At 34.9% G+C, this 15,274-nt stretch overlaps 1 protein-coding gene across 1 annotated transcript in view; it reads right to left on the bottom strand.

Moving 5' to 3' along the window:
• The window catches only part of SPATA17 (spermatogenesis associated 17), a 177,811-nt gene that overhangs the window by 150,162 nt on the left and 12,375 nt on the right, over positions 1–15,274 (bottom strand). The window contains exons 2-3 of the mRNA XM_081254442.1: positions 3,583–3,672; positions 1,742–1,823 (exon numbers count right to left, since the gene is read on the bottom strand). Coding sequence (XP_081110568.1) covers positions 1,742–1,823; positions 3,583–3,672 — 172 coding nt within the window. The remainder of the gene's footprint in view (positions 1–1,741; positions 1,824–3,582; positions 3,673–15,274) is intronic.

The raw sequence follows: 15,274 nt of genomic DNA, 5'->3' as shown, positions 1-15,274 counted from the left end.
ACTTCTGCAACTTTGTCTCAAATAATTCAAAATAACCATAGAAAAAAGACCAAAAATATGTATAGAGGGGTAAAAGAAAATGATAAAGTAAATTTGTTCACTTTAGTGAAGAAATCTTCATAAAGAATATAAGGGAATTCTTTGTACTATTTTTGCAACTTTTCTGTAAATCTGAAATTATTTCAAAACTTAAAAATTACTTTTTAAGTAGTCTGAAATGTCAATGATGCAAGAGATTAGTGTTCTAGACAAGAAAACCCATGCTAACAATTAACAAAATTAATGAAAGATACTTTAAGTTTGTTGCAGACATTTAAGTGGGCCAGTTAAATTAAAAGCCAGTTAAATTAAAAGAAAAAACTTGGGCCTCTCACTGTTGTGGCCTTTCCCGTTGCGGAGCATAGGCTCCGGACGCGCAGGCCCAACGGCCATGGCTCACAGGCCCAGCTGCTCCGCGGCATGTGGGATCTTCCCAGACCGGGGCACGAACCCGTGTCCCCTGCATCGGCAGGCGGACTCTCAACCACTGCGCCACCAGGGAAGCCCAGAAAAAACTTTTAAAATTAAATTAAAAGAATAAACTTTTCTTTGGTTTTGGTGGATTTTTAAAATCTTAAGTGACATATTAATTAAGTGGGAATGTATAGTATTAAAATAGGGGCTTAACTTGAGAGAATCATTTTATTTAGAGAAGTTATCACTAAAATGGGTTCCCCTGTAGGGACATCAGATCTGCTTTATAAGAGCATCACAGTGATTTTAAACCTAACTGTAAGAGAGATCTTATAAAAACTTATAAACTTATAAAAAGTTTGTGCCAGCATTTTTTAAAAAATATTTTATTTATTTCATTAAATCTAAAGTATTAGGCTCTTCCTCCAAGCAGTCCCTGTATTTTATTAACATGTTTTAAACTTTTCTTGCCAACGGTGAACTCTTATCATTTAGTTGTCTACTTATTTTTTTTTCTTTTCCCTCCCTATATCTTTTAATTTCACTTAGATGCCTCTAATAAAGAATAAATTAAGAACAAATTTAAACTTTTATAGTAGAAAATAGTAACAAATCAGAAAACTTGTGAAGTAGGCAAATGATTATAAACCTCCTCATTTTGTATCAAAAAATTATTTTTTTCTTAATTTCTGAAATCATTAAACTGAAGTATAAGTTGGCATGTTATCTCATACTTCTGCAAGTCTATCAGTGGATATAGATGATTGTGCTATGTTATATTTATTAAGGCAATCTTCAAAAATCCCAAGAGTCAATTATAGGAAATGATAAGTAGCACAGAGAGAAATTATCTTACATTTTTATTTTTTAGAATTAATTTGGGGCACTTCAACCAATGTTTATTGACAGTGCAATGGGCTAGGGATTGGTCTAAATGTTGGTGGACCAAAGATGAACAAGCTACAGTTCTTACTCTGAAAGAGCTCACCGTCTAGAAAATAGAGACTCTTCAACAAATAATACATACAAATGCATATGCTGTGAACAGTACTTTAACAAAAATAAAATATCTAGTATAGTCTGGGTATAAAGAAATGAGTCATCAATTCTCCATGGAAAAATCAGCAAAGGCTTCTGAGAAGAATTCTCGTTCTAAAAATTAAACCCAATTTTGTTCTCATATAAATATTATCAATAACTTCAAAACTACATGTAAATGTGACTAAAGTGAATTAGTTACAACAAATTGAATAATTCAAGTGCTAACATATATAAATTTTATATTTACCTTCACAATTAGTTGATAATGTTGTCTGCCTAAGTAACCTCTCCATTGTTTCTGAATAATTGTTGCTGCTCTGTGTAAGTACCTGGGTGAAAAATATGCTTATTAGTATGCTTTCATTGAAACAATGATATATCTTCAATTTTTGCTTAGAATATTCCTTTTCACAATTCAAGAAATCAAATTCAAAGCTGAGTTTACATGTACTTTTAAAGACAGTATGAAGGTTCCCAAAAAACCTAAAAATATGACCTAACTAAAAAAACTAAAAACTACTATATGATCCAGCAATCCATTCCTGAGTATATATATTCAAAGAAAACAAAAACATTAATTTGAAAAGATACATGTACCCCAATATTCAATAGCAGCATTATTTATAATTACCAAGATATGGAAACAGCCTATATGTCCATCAACAGATGAATGGATAAAGAAGATATTTTTATATATACATATATATACATACACACACACATATATGTATATATGTATGTATACACACAATGGAATACTGCTCAGCTACAAAAAAGAATGAAATTTTGCCATTTTCAACAACATGGGGTATTATGCCTAGGGAAATTAGTCAGACAGAGAAAGAAAGCCAAATACTATATGTTATCACTTATATGTGGAATCTAAAAAAATAAAACAAACTAGTGAATATAACGAAAAAGAAACAGACGCGCAGATATAAAGAATGAACTAGTAGTTATCAGTGGAGTGACAGAAGAGGGAGGGAATAGATAGGGATAGGGTATTAAGAGATACTACTCTGTAAAAAATAAATAAGCTACAAGGATATATTGTACAGCATAGGGAATATAGCCAATGTTTTGTAACTATAAATGGAATATAATCTATAAAACTTTTGAATCGTTATTAAATTAATATGAAACTAATATTGTAAATTACTTCAATAAAAATAAATAAGTCAAAAGAAAATTAAAAACAAAGAAGAATGCAATGAAATAGTGAAATATATTTTTTAGAAGACTATGTAAAACAGGTCATAGAGACATGTTAAGAAATAAGCCAGGCACTATTGATATGAATCGCTATAAGTACTTTGAAATAATTTGTGAGGTCAAGAAACACTTCCCTTTTTCATACTTATATTACTCAGTCTATCTTAGCTAAAGTCATTTTAGTCTGCTGAATCAAAAAATACTCTCTGCTCCCATGTTCCTATTTGGTATAGTGGCCAAAAGAGAACTGTCATCTTCATGCTTTTATTTGCATGTCTGGCTCCTACTAGTAAATATAAGGAAGTATACAGTATAACCCCTAGCTGACTATCTGAGTTAATTATGGATTAGTCATATTCTTCCAGGGCAATATTTTTCAGAATTGATGAGAAACTGAGGGAAATTTGAGCACTGAAAAGTGGAAACAGTTAAGATAGGGATCAACTGCAGTCTCTGTAATCAGAGTGACATCATTTTGGTGTCATTTGCCTTTATTTATCAACACATTGGAGAGGATTGGAATAGCTTCTTTTTGTTTTGTTTTCCTTTCTTACCAGTCAATAAATTCACTGCTATAAAAATACAAGTCCAATAATTTGTCACATCCTATGGAACTTGAAGAAAATAATCTGATCAAGTATATTTATGACATTGAGAATTTTTAAAAGAGATATGGTCAACATCATTTAGTTTCTTTATATGTGAGAAAATATGACCAAAAAGAGTTATGTCTTTAAAGGACATCATATAATTTATTAACTTCATTACAAGTAAAATAAAAAAATTATTTGCAATAAGAACCACATGAATAAATTACATTTTCTAAGGAGTATATTTTTATGATATATCTGAGGTTCCATGACAAAATCAATATACCTGATATATGCTCGAACTTGACATCCTCGAAACCAGCTCTGGATTTTAACTGCTGCATCATTCTCCTTTTTTCGAAGTATATCCACAACGCTAAAAAGAAATTATTTAAAGCATTTCATTAGTGACTAATATAATTTTAAAGCAAATCAATCTGTTAAACTTAATTTTTAATTTCTTTGAAAATTATAATTCAAATGTCATTTTAAATAAAATTAAAATACTAAAGAAAGTATTCCAGAAATTATAAACTATGTTTCAAAAATTAACCTTTCTCTAAGAGGCCATGTGCTTTCAACAGCTTTACTTTTTTTTACTTTTATAAGCACCTATTTGCAACTAATTAATTCACCAGTGGTTTTTATAAGGAAATTTAAAAAACAATGTGCTATTTTGACATTATTTAAAAACATAATTATTTGAATTTTCTGTTTAAATGCCACTACACATATTATGCAAGATTAAAATCCTTGCATATTTCACTTACTATATCAAATGAATTGCCTCTAAGTAAAATGCATCCGTCATTTTACCTATTCTAGATACAGTTCTTAGAACACGTATTTCAGTTAAAGGAGGCAGGGGCCAGGGCCATAGGCCTTATAAAGAGATAAGAAATTCAGTCTTTAGATCTTACTGACTTATAGGAAGAAAAGGTTTAGTCAGGACAGATCTCCATCTTAATTTTTTCAGTCATTACAATTCTCCCTCTCCCTCCCCATCTGATAAAGTCATGTTGCTTAGGGCAATTACTGTAGACCACAGAGTAATTTCTCTCCTAGAAGGCTGGCTGGCACTTAGCACTTTATGTTTGCTGAATGAATAAAGAATTGCTAGTCACTTATTTTTTACTTTTTAAAAAATTCTCTCAAGAATTGTGTTTTCTTAGGCTATTTTTTTGTTTTTGTTGTATGTTAAATATATAGATTTCATTAAATTTATATAATTAGAACAAAAACAGAATGGGAAAAATATTTCAAACAATATTATGAAGTTGGCTGAGAAAGCAAATAGGATTAGCAATTAAACTGTCAGTGACAAATAGTTAAAGAAGTAAATAGACAGATTATCTACTAGATAAGCAGGAAAGAGAGTTACCTAGAAAGCCTGACTGAAAAGGACCTTCAAAAGCAGAGAGAGGAACAAAAATTATGCATCAAGTCAGTGACCCAGATGTGAAAAAGAGTAGTGGTGAGAAATCGCACAGATCAGTAAGGTTGCATAAAGGGTAGCAGAAGTGAAGAACAAACTGTAAAAACTACACAAGAGAATAGTCACTCACTTTACCAGATAATGGAAGGCACCCTGATAAGATTATTGTATGATGCAATAAAATTAGCTGGAAATAACTGTGTGAGGACACACTAGACAATTAGAAGAAAAGAAAGTTTTGTTAGTGCTGTATGTTTGCCCTTCAGGTACAAAATAAGAGCAGAGACATGTATAAACTTGGCTCAAATTATTAGACTGCACGTGGGAAAGACAACAGCTTAAAGTCCTTTCCTCCATGGAGCATTCCTTGAATCCCCAGACTCCATGAGGCCTTTCCATTATATACACTCATAGCTCTTCATAACATTTAATACAATCATATGTAATTGTTTAATGAGGGTCTTTCCACTAAACTTGAAGATGCAAAAGGCAGTCATCTTGTCTATTTTGTCCCACATGACTCTCTCAGTGGGTCCAGAGAGATCATGGATGTTACGCCTAACACTCAACCTTTGTCTTTCCAGAGCTGCTTCCTCTGGGGGACAGCATGTCACCTGCCACATTTAATCTCTGTGAAGAATGTCATTTGCAAGCTCCATCACTACACCTTTCACTGCATGGACATCTCTCCCCATTTTAGGATGACAGAGCTGTTGAGAACCCAACAGGAACCCCCATGCTCTTAGTAACTTGAGTCCTGGGGTGATTATGGGTAACAGACAGGCAGATCTCTGAATGAACCTGTTAAAAGAAGTAGAGAAAAGAATAATAATATCTTAAACAAATTAATACTTTACGTGCTAGCACTGTTCCTAGCATTTACATACCACTGAGTTAACTCACAAGTAATCCTTTCACATCTCGATGAAGTAAATAAATATGCCCATTTGACAGCAGAAGACACTAAGGCAGAGGGAAGTGTAGCTATATGCCCAAGGTCACACATTGGTGGGTGTCAGAGCGGAGATTTGATTCTAGGTAGTCTAGCTCTCAAGGCTGCATTCCTAACCATCACTTCCCCGGAAGGGGAAGAGGAAGGATAAGAACAGGAGAAGCGAGGGAAGTAAAAGGGAAGGAAAAGCAAGGAAAAAGGGGCAAGAGGAAAAATGCAGGTAAGCCATTTCCAAATATAATATTGAAATTGTGTGGCATAAAATAGCACCGATCTCCTAATAACAATAAATGAAGATGAAGATGTGGAAAAACATCAACATCTATAGCAAAAAACAAAAATTTCTCACTATACGGAGTACTGTGAGAATGCAGTACATTAGGCACTCGTGTATATGGCCAGAAGGAAACAATTTGGTCTTTGAACACATACAGAAAACTTTCATTTATAAGAGTCAAAAGTCACACAACTTCAGGAATGTTCATTAGAAGTGCATACACATACACATGGTAGTAAAACTATAATGGGAATGATAAAACACAAATTTCAGGACAGACGTGCAGTAAATTTCTAAGATCTGTCATGTCTTCATAAACTAGGAATGCCATAAACGGAAAAACCAAAGACTTTGTGCTGTTGTCACTATATGTGAGAGAAAGAAAAGAAACTTTGAAAAAATTAAACAACCCAATTGAAAAGCAGCAAAACACAGGCAATTTACAGAAAAGAAAATACAATCAATTTATACTTCTAAAAGCCCATGATCTGGGTTCTGGGTATATTTGTACTTTTTTTTTTTTTTTTTTTTTTTTTTTTGCGGTATGCGGGCCTCTCACTGTTGTGGCCTCTCCCGTTGTGAAGCACAGGCTCCAGACCCACAGGCTCAGCGGCCATGGCTCAGGGGCCCAGCCACTCCGCGGCATGTGGGATCTTCCCGGACCGGGGCACGAACCCGTGTCCCCTGCATCGGCAGGCAGACTCTCAACCACTGCGCCACCAGGGAAGCCCATATTTGCACTTTTGAGATCTATAGCAAACCACCTTGTGAGTGTCGATGTGTATTTCAGGAAAAATTACATTGAAACAAACAAGGTCCTTAAAATTTCAGAAAACAAGGCCCTTTATTCAAGAAGCTGAAGTTAAGGATTGATGAATGGTTACCAATGTTAAATTTTACTGTCAAATGTCATCATTGTTCCAGAAAAGGTAAGCACATTTAGAATTTCGTTCTGAACAGTTAACTGGTTGATGTTACTTCCACAAAATATGTGAATTTGTTGCTTCTGCAAGGCAATGTGAAAGAGGAAGTATTACCTTTATGTATTCAATACAAACATTTATTTATGGAATTTTGGTACAATGTACATTGAAAAACATGTAAAATACTGAAGAAACTAACAAATGGCATTGAAGTGTCTTTAATAAAAGATCTTTTATAAAATGTTGTTTTAAAAAGGCACCAAAAGACACTCAAGATGAGTCAGGAATTTTTTAATGATGTATCATTGTACTATTAAAATAACAGAAACAACCTAAATAAGCAAGAGATGGACTACAGTACATCCATAAAATGGAACACTATTTTGTCCTTACAAAAAATTAAGTGGATCAATGTCTTCACATGGACAAAACATGTTGTAGTGGGAAAAAAAGGAAGATACAGTACAATACAATATGATCCCATATTTATAAAAAACAATTTTAACTACATGAGTATGTGAATGTAGGCACAGAAAAAGTCTTGCTTTGTACAAATAAGGTTATTAAAAGTGGTTGCTTTTAGGGAATAAAATTTGAAAGGAGAAATTTACTTTATTAACTTCTGAATTTGGCAAATTATTTTATAAGAGCTGTGTAATACTTTGTAATTATTTTTTTAAATTTGTAATGAATAAACTAACACAATCCCTTAGAAAAATAGAAACACATTTTCAAGTTTAAGGGAAATATTAGACTTATCTAGGCATTAAACCCTAAGGAATTTGACCATTTAATATAACATCAACTATGGCCTAACCTAGTTAAAATATTAGGATAGTGGCCAGCACTTTTGCTTTGCAGAAAGACCTTAGGTCAAATTCTAACTGTGCCACTAACTGGTTGGGTTACCTTAAGCAAGTTTTTTAATCCAAAATTCAGTTTCTTCTGTAAAATTTCAGTAATAGTGTATCATGGGTATGTTTGTTGGCATATCACAAAGAAACTGGAAGACTGGTAAATAATATGTTTTCAATAAATTATAATGATAATTACTACATTATTACATAACAATGGGCATCTATGTAGATTGCAGGAAGAAAAAAATACCAGTCTGTCAATATCTTATTCATTAATTCAAAAATATTTATTATATGTAAACTATGTGTTCGTATGGCATTTATTATTGAATAAATCTGACATGTAACATTTTGTTAAGCTTAAGGTATATAGCTTATTACATAGATACATTTACATATTGTAATATGATTTACAATATAGTGATATTTATCATATTACATAATTAAAATACAATATTATTGTCTGTATTTATTATATGAATTAGATCTCTATGGCTTATTTACTACTCATTACACATTTGTACCCTTAAACACCATCATTCTTAGCCACCCCCCTCCTCTGGTAACCACCATTTACTCTGGTTTTTATGGGTTTAATTTTTTTAGATTCCACATATAAATGATATAATATAGCACTTGTCTTTCTGTCTGACTTACCTCACTTAGCATAATGTGCTCAAGGTCCATCCGTGTTGTCACAAATGGGAAGATATCTTCCTTTCTTACAGCTGAATAATATTCCATTGTGCATATGTACCACATCTTTTTTACCCATTCATCCATTTACGGGCATTTGGGTTGTTTCCAAATCTTGGCTATTATAAATAATGCTGCCATAAATGTGGAGTGCATATATCTTGTCAAAATCCTGTAGTCATTTCTTTTGGGTACATACCCAGAAGTGGAATAGCTGGATCATATGGTAGATCTATTTTTAATTTTTTGAGGAATCTTCAAATTGTTTGCCATACTGGTTGGACCAATTTACATTCCCACCAACAACATACAGAGGTTCTCTTTTCACTACATCCTTGACAGCACTTGTTGTCTCTTGTCTTCTTGATGACAGCCATTTTAACAGATGGGAGATGATATCACACGGTAGTTTTTGTTTGCATTTCCCTTATGATTAGTCATGTTGAGCATCTTTTTATGTGTCTGTTGGCCATCTCAATGTCTTCTTTAGAGAAATGACTATTTAGTTCTTCTGCCCATTTTTTAATTGGACTGTTTGCTTTCCTGTTATTGAGTTGACTGAGCTCTTTATATATTTTGGATATTAAGCCCCTATCTGATATGTGGTTTGCAAAATTTTTCTCCCATTCTGTACTTACTACTTGGGACTTTGAGTGTGTCCACAGCTCGGTAGAAAGGCTCTTAATTGGGGTGGGGGTGAGGGGCGGGGGTGTCCCAGATGTCCATGGGCAATCCTGTTGCCTCCTGGGGCAGACAGAAGATGACTTCCTTTAGTTCTTGTGGTCTGCCTACTTCACTGTCCTTCATCTCCCTCAGTCACTGAGTGTCCTCAGAGAGAGCAACTAGTCCCTCGAGTTGCAACACGTGTGGCTGGGCAGACCCTCACTCACCGCCTTCAGCCTCCACCTCCTCTTCCGGAAAGGTTGTGTCAGCTCACTGACAGGCTGGCCTCTGCCTTCTCTGCGATCACTCTTCTGCTGCCACCATATCCGACGCCACTTCCCTTGTTCTGCTGCCTCCTCTGCCATCTAATCCATCCACTTTCAGGTGCACAAATGGATGGATATCCCAGGTGTCCTCGTATGTTGTGGAGAGGTGCTTTCTTTCTTTCTTTCTCTTTCTTTCTTCCTTTCTTTCTTTTTTTTCTGGTTATGGATGTCTGACTAGTTTTAAATCAAAGTGGAGAGAAAAAAGGAACAACTTATGCTGCCGTGATGCTACCATCACTTTTAGCATGCCATTTAAGCCAAAGATGTATATATGACATATTCTGTGCTCTCAAGCTTGCAAACTATTGGGTGGGCCAAAATGTGTCTTCAGCTTTTTAAGTAAAAATAAAAGACACATTTTTCATTTTCACCAAGAACTTTACTGAACAACGTATTCACCCTTTTGTTCCACGACCTTCTGCCATTTTTCAGGCAACTTCATAATTCCATCTTCCCAAAACTTTTTATCTTTTTGAGCAAAGAACTGTTCCAGGTGCCTTTTAGAGTCTTCCAGGGAATCGAAATTTTTTTCCATTAAGAGAATTTTGTAAAGACCGAAATAAATGGAAATCCGAAGGTGCAATGTCTGGTGAATATGGAGGATGAGTCAGAACTTCCCAGCCAAGCTGTAACAGTTTTTGCCTGGTCATCAAAGAAACATGTGGTCTTATGTTATCCTAATGGAAGATTATGTGTTTTCTATTGACTCATTCTGGAAGCTTTTCGTCGAGTGCCGCTTTCAGTTGGTCTAATTGGGAGCAGTACTTGTTGGAATTAATTGTTTGGCTTTCTGGAAGGAGCTCATAATAGAGGACTCCCTTCCAATCCCACCATATACACAACATCCCCATCTTTGGATAAAGACCAGCCTTTGGTGTGGTTGTTGGTGGTTTATTTTGCTTGCCCCACGATCTCTTCCATTCCATGGTATTGTGTCCACTTTTCATCACCCATCACAAATTGTTTTAAAAACGGAACGTTTTCATTACATTTCAGTAAAGAATCACGTGTGGAAATATGGTCAAGACGGTTTTTCCACTTACCTTATGTGGAACCCAAACATCAAAGCGATTCACATAACCAAGCTGGTGCAAAAGATTTTCAACGCTTGATTTGGATATTTTGAGTATGTTGGCTATCTTCTGTGTGACTTAACATTGATTGTTCTCAATTATTGTTTCAATTTGATCACTATCAACTTCAACTGTCCTACCTGCCTGTGGAGCATCGTCCAGCGAGAAATCTCCAGCACGAAACTTTGCAAACCACTTTTGACACATTCGATCAGTCACAGCACCTTCTCCATATACTGCACAAAACTTTTTTTGCATTTCAGTTACATTTTACCTTTCTTGAAATAATAAAGCATAATATACTGAAAATGTTGCTTTTTTTCTTCCACCTTCAATATTAAAATGGCTACACAAAAATTTACCAATTTTGATGTCTTTTTTTTAAATGCACGCTTATATGACAGCTGTCACATACAATCTAACAGAATTGTTTCGAATGAAGTTAAAGACAGTTAAGCACTACTACAGCCATCTTATGGAAAAAACGAAAGAACCTTTTGGCCCACCCAATAATAGAACTGAAAAATAATAGCAACAGTAAATAAAATTACATGAAAAGTGAAATACTGTATGAGAAAAGTAAAATACCATGTCAGAAGGAAAGATCTGGAAAATTTAGAAGTAGAAAAGTTTTTTTCGTTTGTTTTTTAGGAAATAATGAGTAGGGAGAGATGGGAGTCAAAGGAAGCATTTTGAGTAGTTTCTCAGAGGATGGGCAACTCTCCTGATCTGTCTATCTAAAACGCCTGTGCTGGGATATTCCTCAGGCACTTCAAATTCAACATATCTAAAATAACTCCTCTCATCCCTCCTCCACACACACCCATCCTCTATTCTTCTCTCTTGAACGGCTCTTTTCTGCAAGCCATTTCTCATGAAAGACAATATGATTCACCCAACTGCTCAAATCAAAAACTGCAAAACCAATTCTTTGCATTAGTTCATGTCTTCATATTTTTAAGATTAGTTACTTGCAAAAGCATTGTTTCCTAGACACTAGTCTTTTATTCTACTCTATCCTTCAAGCTATTGTTTGAATGGTCTTTCTAAAACATGAATCTAATCAAGCCCATTTTTTCCTAAAATCCTTTCATGGCAACCCCACAAAACACCCCAAGTCTTCTGAATGAAGTCTAAAGCCCTTGAGATTTCAAAGTCCTCCCAGCTCTGGCTCAGACTTAATCTCCCATGTTTTCTTTTACCACTTCAATCCTATGATAGAGCCATTCTACTCCTATAGTTCACAGAACAGGCCCTGTGCTCTCTTGCCCTCAAACTATTACAAAACTACACCCTCTTCTTGAACTGACTTTTGCAACTTCCAGAGAGATGTATCTTTATAGTACCCTGAAGTTTCTTCTATATACTAATTATAACATTTATCTTCTTGAGAGGCTCGCCTTTTATTCATATCTGTATCCCAACATGTACTAAAGTATCTGATACATAGGAGGAGCTAAACTAATGTTCGTGGAAGGATGGAAGAAAGAAAGAAAAGAAGAAGGAAGAAAGGAAGAAAAGAAGGAAGATATGATAAGTAATAGCTGAAGCCAAGGCAGAAGGCAAAGTCCTTAACGGTTCTCAGAATTTTGTGTATAATATTAAGGGATATTAGACTCCCTGAATATCATAATTGTGGCACTGGCACCACACATCTCCAAAGTTTAACAGACTCTGGTTCAAAAAAATTTATAGCGAAAGGTGTTAAATAAGGGGGAAAAAAACAAAAAACAAGACCCAAGTATAAGAGACAAGTATTTTGCAGTTCATTAGAAGTTAATGGAAAGGCATCAGGAAAGGGAGATCATGATTAAACAGTGTCAAATGCCATGAAAAAGTCATGAAAACAAGGCCAGTTTCAAGGGGTTACAGGGTTAGAAGGAATCTTTCATTTTTCTTTTAACATTTTATCCTAGTCAATAATAAGATATTCTAGTGCAGGATATAAAATGTCATTTAGGGCAAATATAGAAAAGATAAAGCAACACAGTGTCTAGTAGAGCAGGCAATTCAAAGAAGATAGAGTGTAAAGAAGATAAGGAAAGAAACATTTATTGAAAGAGGTTGATGTAAAGTCAATTTCATGATAATGGGATAAAACGGTTTCTCATGGTTATTTAACCCTTTTTATCATTAGCATTTAATATAACTATAGTAGGTCTGTTTTTCAGTTTTAAATACACAGTTGACCCTTGAATAATGTGGGTGTTACGGGATTTTTACAGTCAAAAATCCATGTATAATTTTACAGTCAACCCCCCATATCTGCAGTTCCACATCCACAGATTCAACCAACTGGGGACTGTGTAGCACTGCAGAATGTATTTGTTGAAAACAATCTGAGTATAAGTGGACTCAGCCAGTTCAAACCCATGTTGTTCAAGGGTCAACTATGCTCTATTTAAATTATTGAAAACATTCTTCTGTCCTTCACCAGGAGCAATCAACAACTGACTATCTTTGCAAAGGAGGGAGAAAAAATATAGGGTATACAGATATGCCTACTACTTCTTTTCAACTAGTGTATTAGTTTGAACTTACGCCTTACTTATAACTGTCATAAGAAATACAGAAGATAAGCAATCAAATTATCTGTCCTGAGTTTATGTTTTTTTAACTCTCCTGGTAATAATGCTAACATATATTACCTAGTCAAAAGGAAGATTAAATAATTTCTTTTTGGAGTTATTAAAAAATCTCTGGGGGGCTTCCCTGGTGGCACAGTGGTTGAGAGTCCGCCTGCCGATGCAGGGGACATGAGTTCGTGCCTCGATCCGGGAGGATCCCACATGCCGCGGAGCAACTGGGCCCGTGAGCCACAGCGGCTGAGCCTGTGCGTCTGGAGCCTGTGCTCCGCAGCGAGAGAGGCCGTGGCGGTGAGAGGCCTGCGCACCGCGATGAAGAGTGGCCCCCGCTTGCCACAACTAGAGAGGGCCCTCGCACGGAAATGAAGACCCAACACAGCCATAAATAAATAAATAAATAAATAAATAATCACATTACAGAAGAGTATTTAAAAAAAAAATCTCTGTTTTTTTTAAGTTATATAAATAAAAGCATACTATGACACTAATAAGAACCATATATTAAATTAAAGGGACATGCTTTAAAATAACTAGTAGTTAACTTACTGCTAAGTTTTAAGTTATGTGCTGAAATTTGACATCTATAAACATTTTTCTGTTGCCATTTTTTTAACTGCTTAAAAATGTAATTTACAGATACTTGGGTTGCCACTGGGATGCTGCATACTCATGCAATATGTCATGAACTGCTAGACATTTTATGTTTAAAATGAAAAATGTGGGTAACACTTTATTTTAATGGTATATTAATTAGTTCAAAATTACAATGAAAATAATATAGCAGTGAATAAAACATGACATCTACATGAATTTGAAAAAAATTTATTATGATCAGCATTATCACAATGAATACTAAGTGAATTAATAATGATGAAAGACCAAAAGTATTACCAGGAATGTAATAAAACATCGAGAAAAAGCTGGAAGTTTCCAGTCACTTCATCATCAGCTAGAAGTATTATAACCCTGGATAACACTATGTGCACATATGTAATAACTGACAATAAATAAAAATGAAAAAATGTGTGGTTAAGTATTTTTCCAGCAATATGCAAAAAATATGCATTTTACACATCAAAATACTATGCTTAGTCTGACCTTAGCTACTAACTAAATACTAGATTAAAAACCCAATACGCTTTCCTTTTCATTATCATATAACTTGTAGCTATTTTAGACATTAGGAATAAAATTCCGATAGTAGCTGGCCTGTGTTATAAGACATATTGATGTGTAAAATGATTACTTTTTTCCATATCATTTCACTATTAGGTCTTAAAGGATTTCAAGCTCCTTAAAGGCAGGAATTATGCTTATTTTCTACATGGGGTTCTGATTATCACCCATGTTACTAATAAGAGGTCAATAACTACTTGATGATGAGAAATACGACATTTTAGAAGGTAGAAGCCATGCTTTGTTTTTCATTAATAGCTCTCGTTATTATTATTACTTCACAGTTCAATGAATCATGGGTTGCAAATACATAAGCATTAGATCATAAAGTAGGAATTATCACAGTGTGTCATGTAGATTTATACTGTTAGTGTACTTTTAAAATATTTCCTATTGGCTTTTCTTCATCTTCCTTCTCACTTCTCTTCACTTCATTTCCTGAACAAGTCAGTCCTAAAGAAATCAGCAGTGGGCAAGAAAAGCAAAGATCTGTGCTGGCGGGTGGGAGGATGGGGAGGACCCCATGGCTCAGCATGGGGTATAACAGCCTGTGCGGGGTAAGGTGGGCATCCACATGCGGGGGCAACCCCTGGGGTAGGTTGTCCCAGTCTGAGTAAGGAGAGTATTCCCATGGAGAGGCCTGGCTTTAGTGTGTTGAGGAAAGGTAAAGAAAAGGTACACATGGGAGGGCAGCCAGACAGGGAATCAGAGCCCAAGAGTGATGAAAAGAGTACCCAAGTTGGCTGGGAGGTGATAGTTCAGCACAGAAAGGAAGACCCCACACAGGGTGGAAAGTGGTATACCTAAAAGAGAAAGCAGCTGTGGTGACAGGAGTTTGATTACATACAGAGGGATTGGTCAAATAAGTGAATATATTAAAAATAAAAGAAAAGGGAAAAAAATGAGAATGAACTCTGTAGTGCTGGATTTGAAACAGAGTGTCAATGTAAACTCATGGATTTCAACATCTACTTGGACAGATGAATGGATAGATACATAGATAAAGTATAGATGT

The sequence above is a fragment of the Mesoplodon bidens genome, assembly GCF_964165515.1.
Source record: "Mesoplodon bidens genome assembly, chromosome: 2".
Lineage (NCBI taxonomy): Eukaryota > Metazoa > Chordata > Mammalia > Artiodactyla > Ziphiidae > Mesoplodon > Mesoplodon bidens.
Note: the sequence above shows the minus strand (reverse complement) of the source record. Positions and strands in the feature narration are given on the sequence as shown.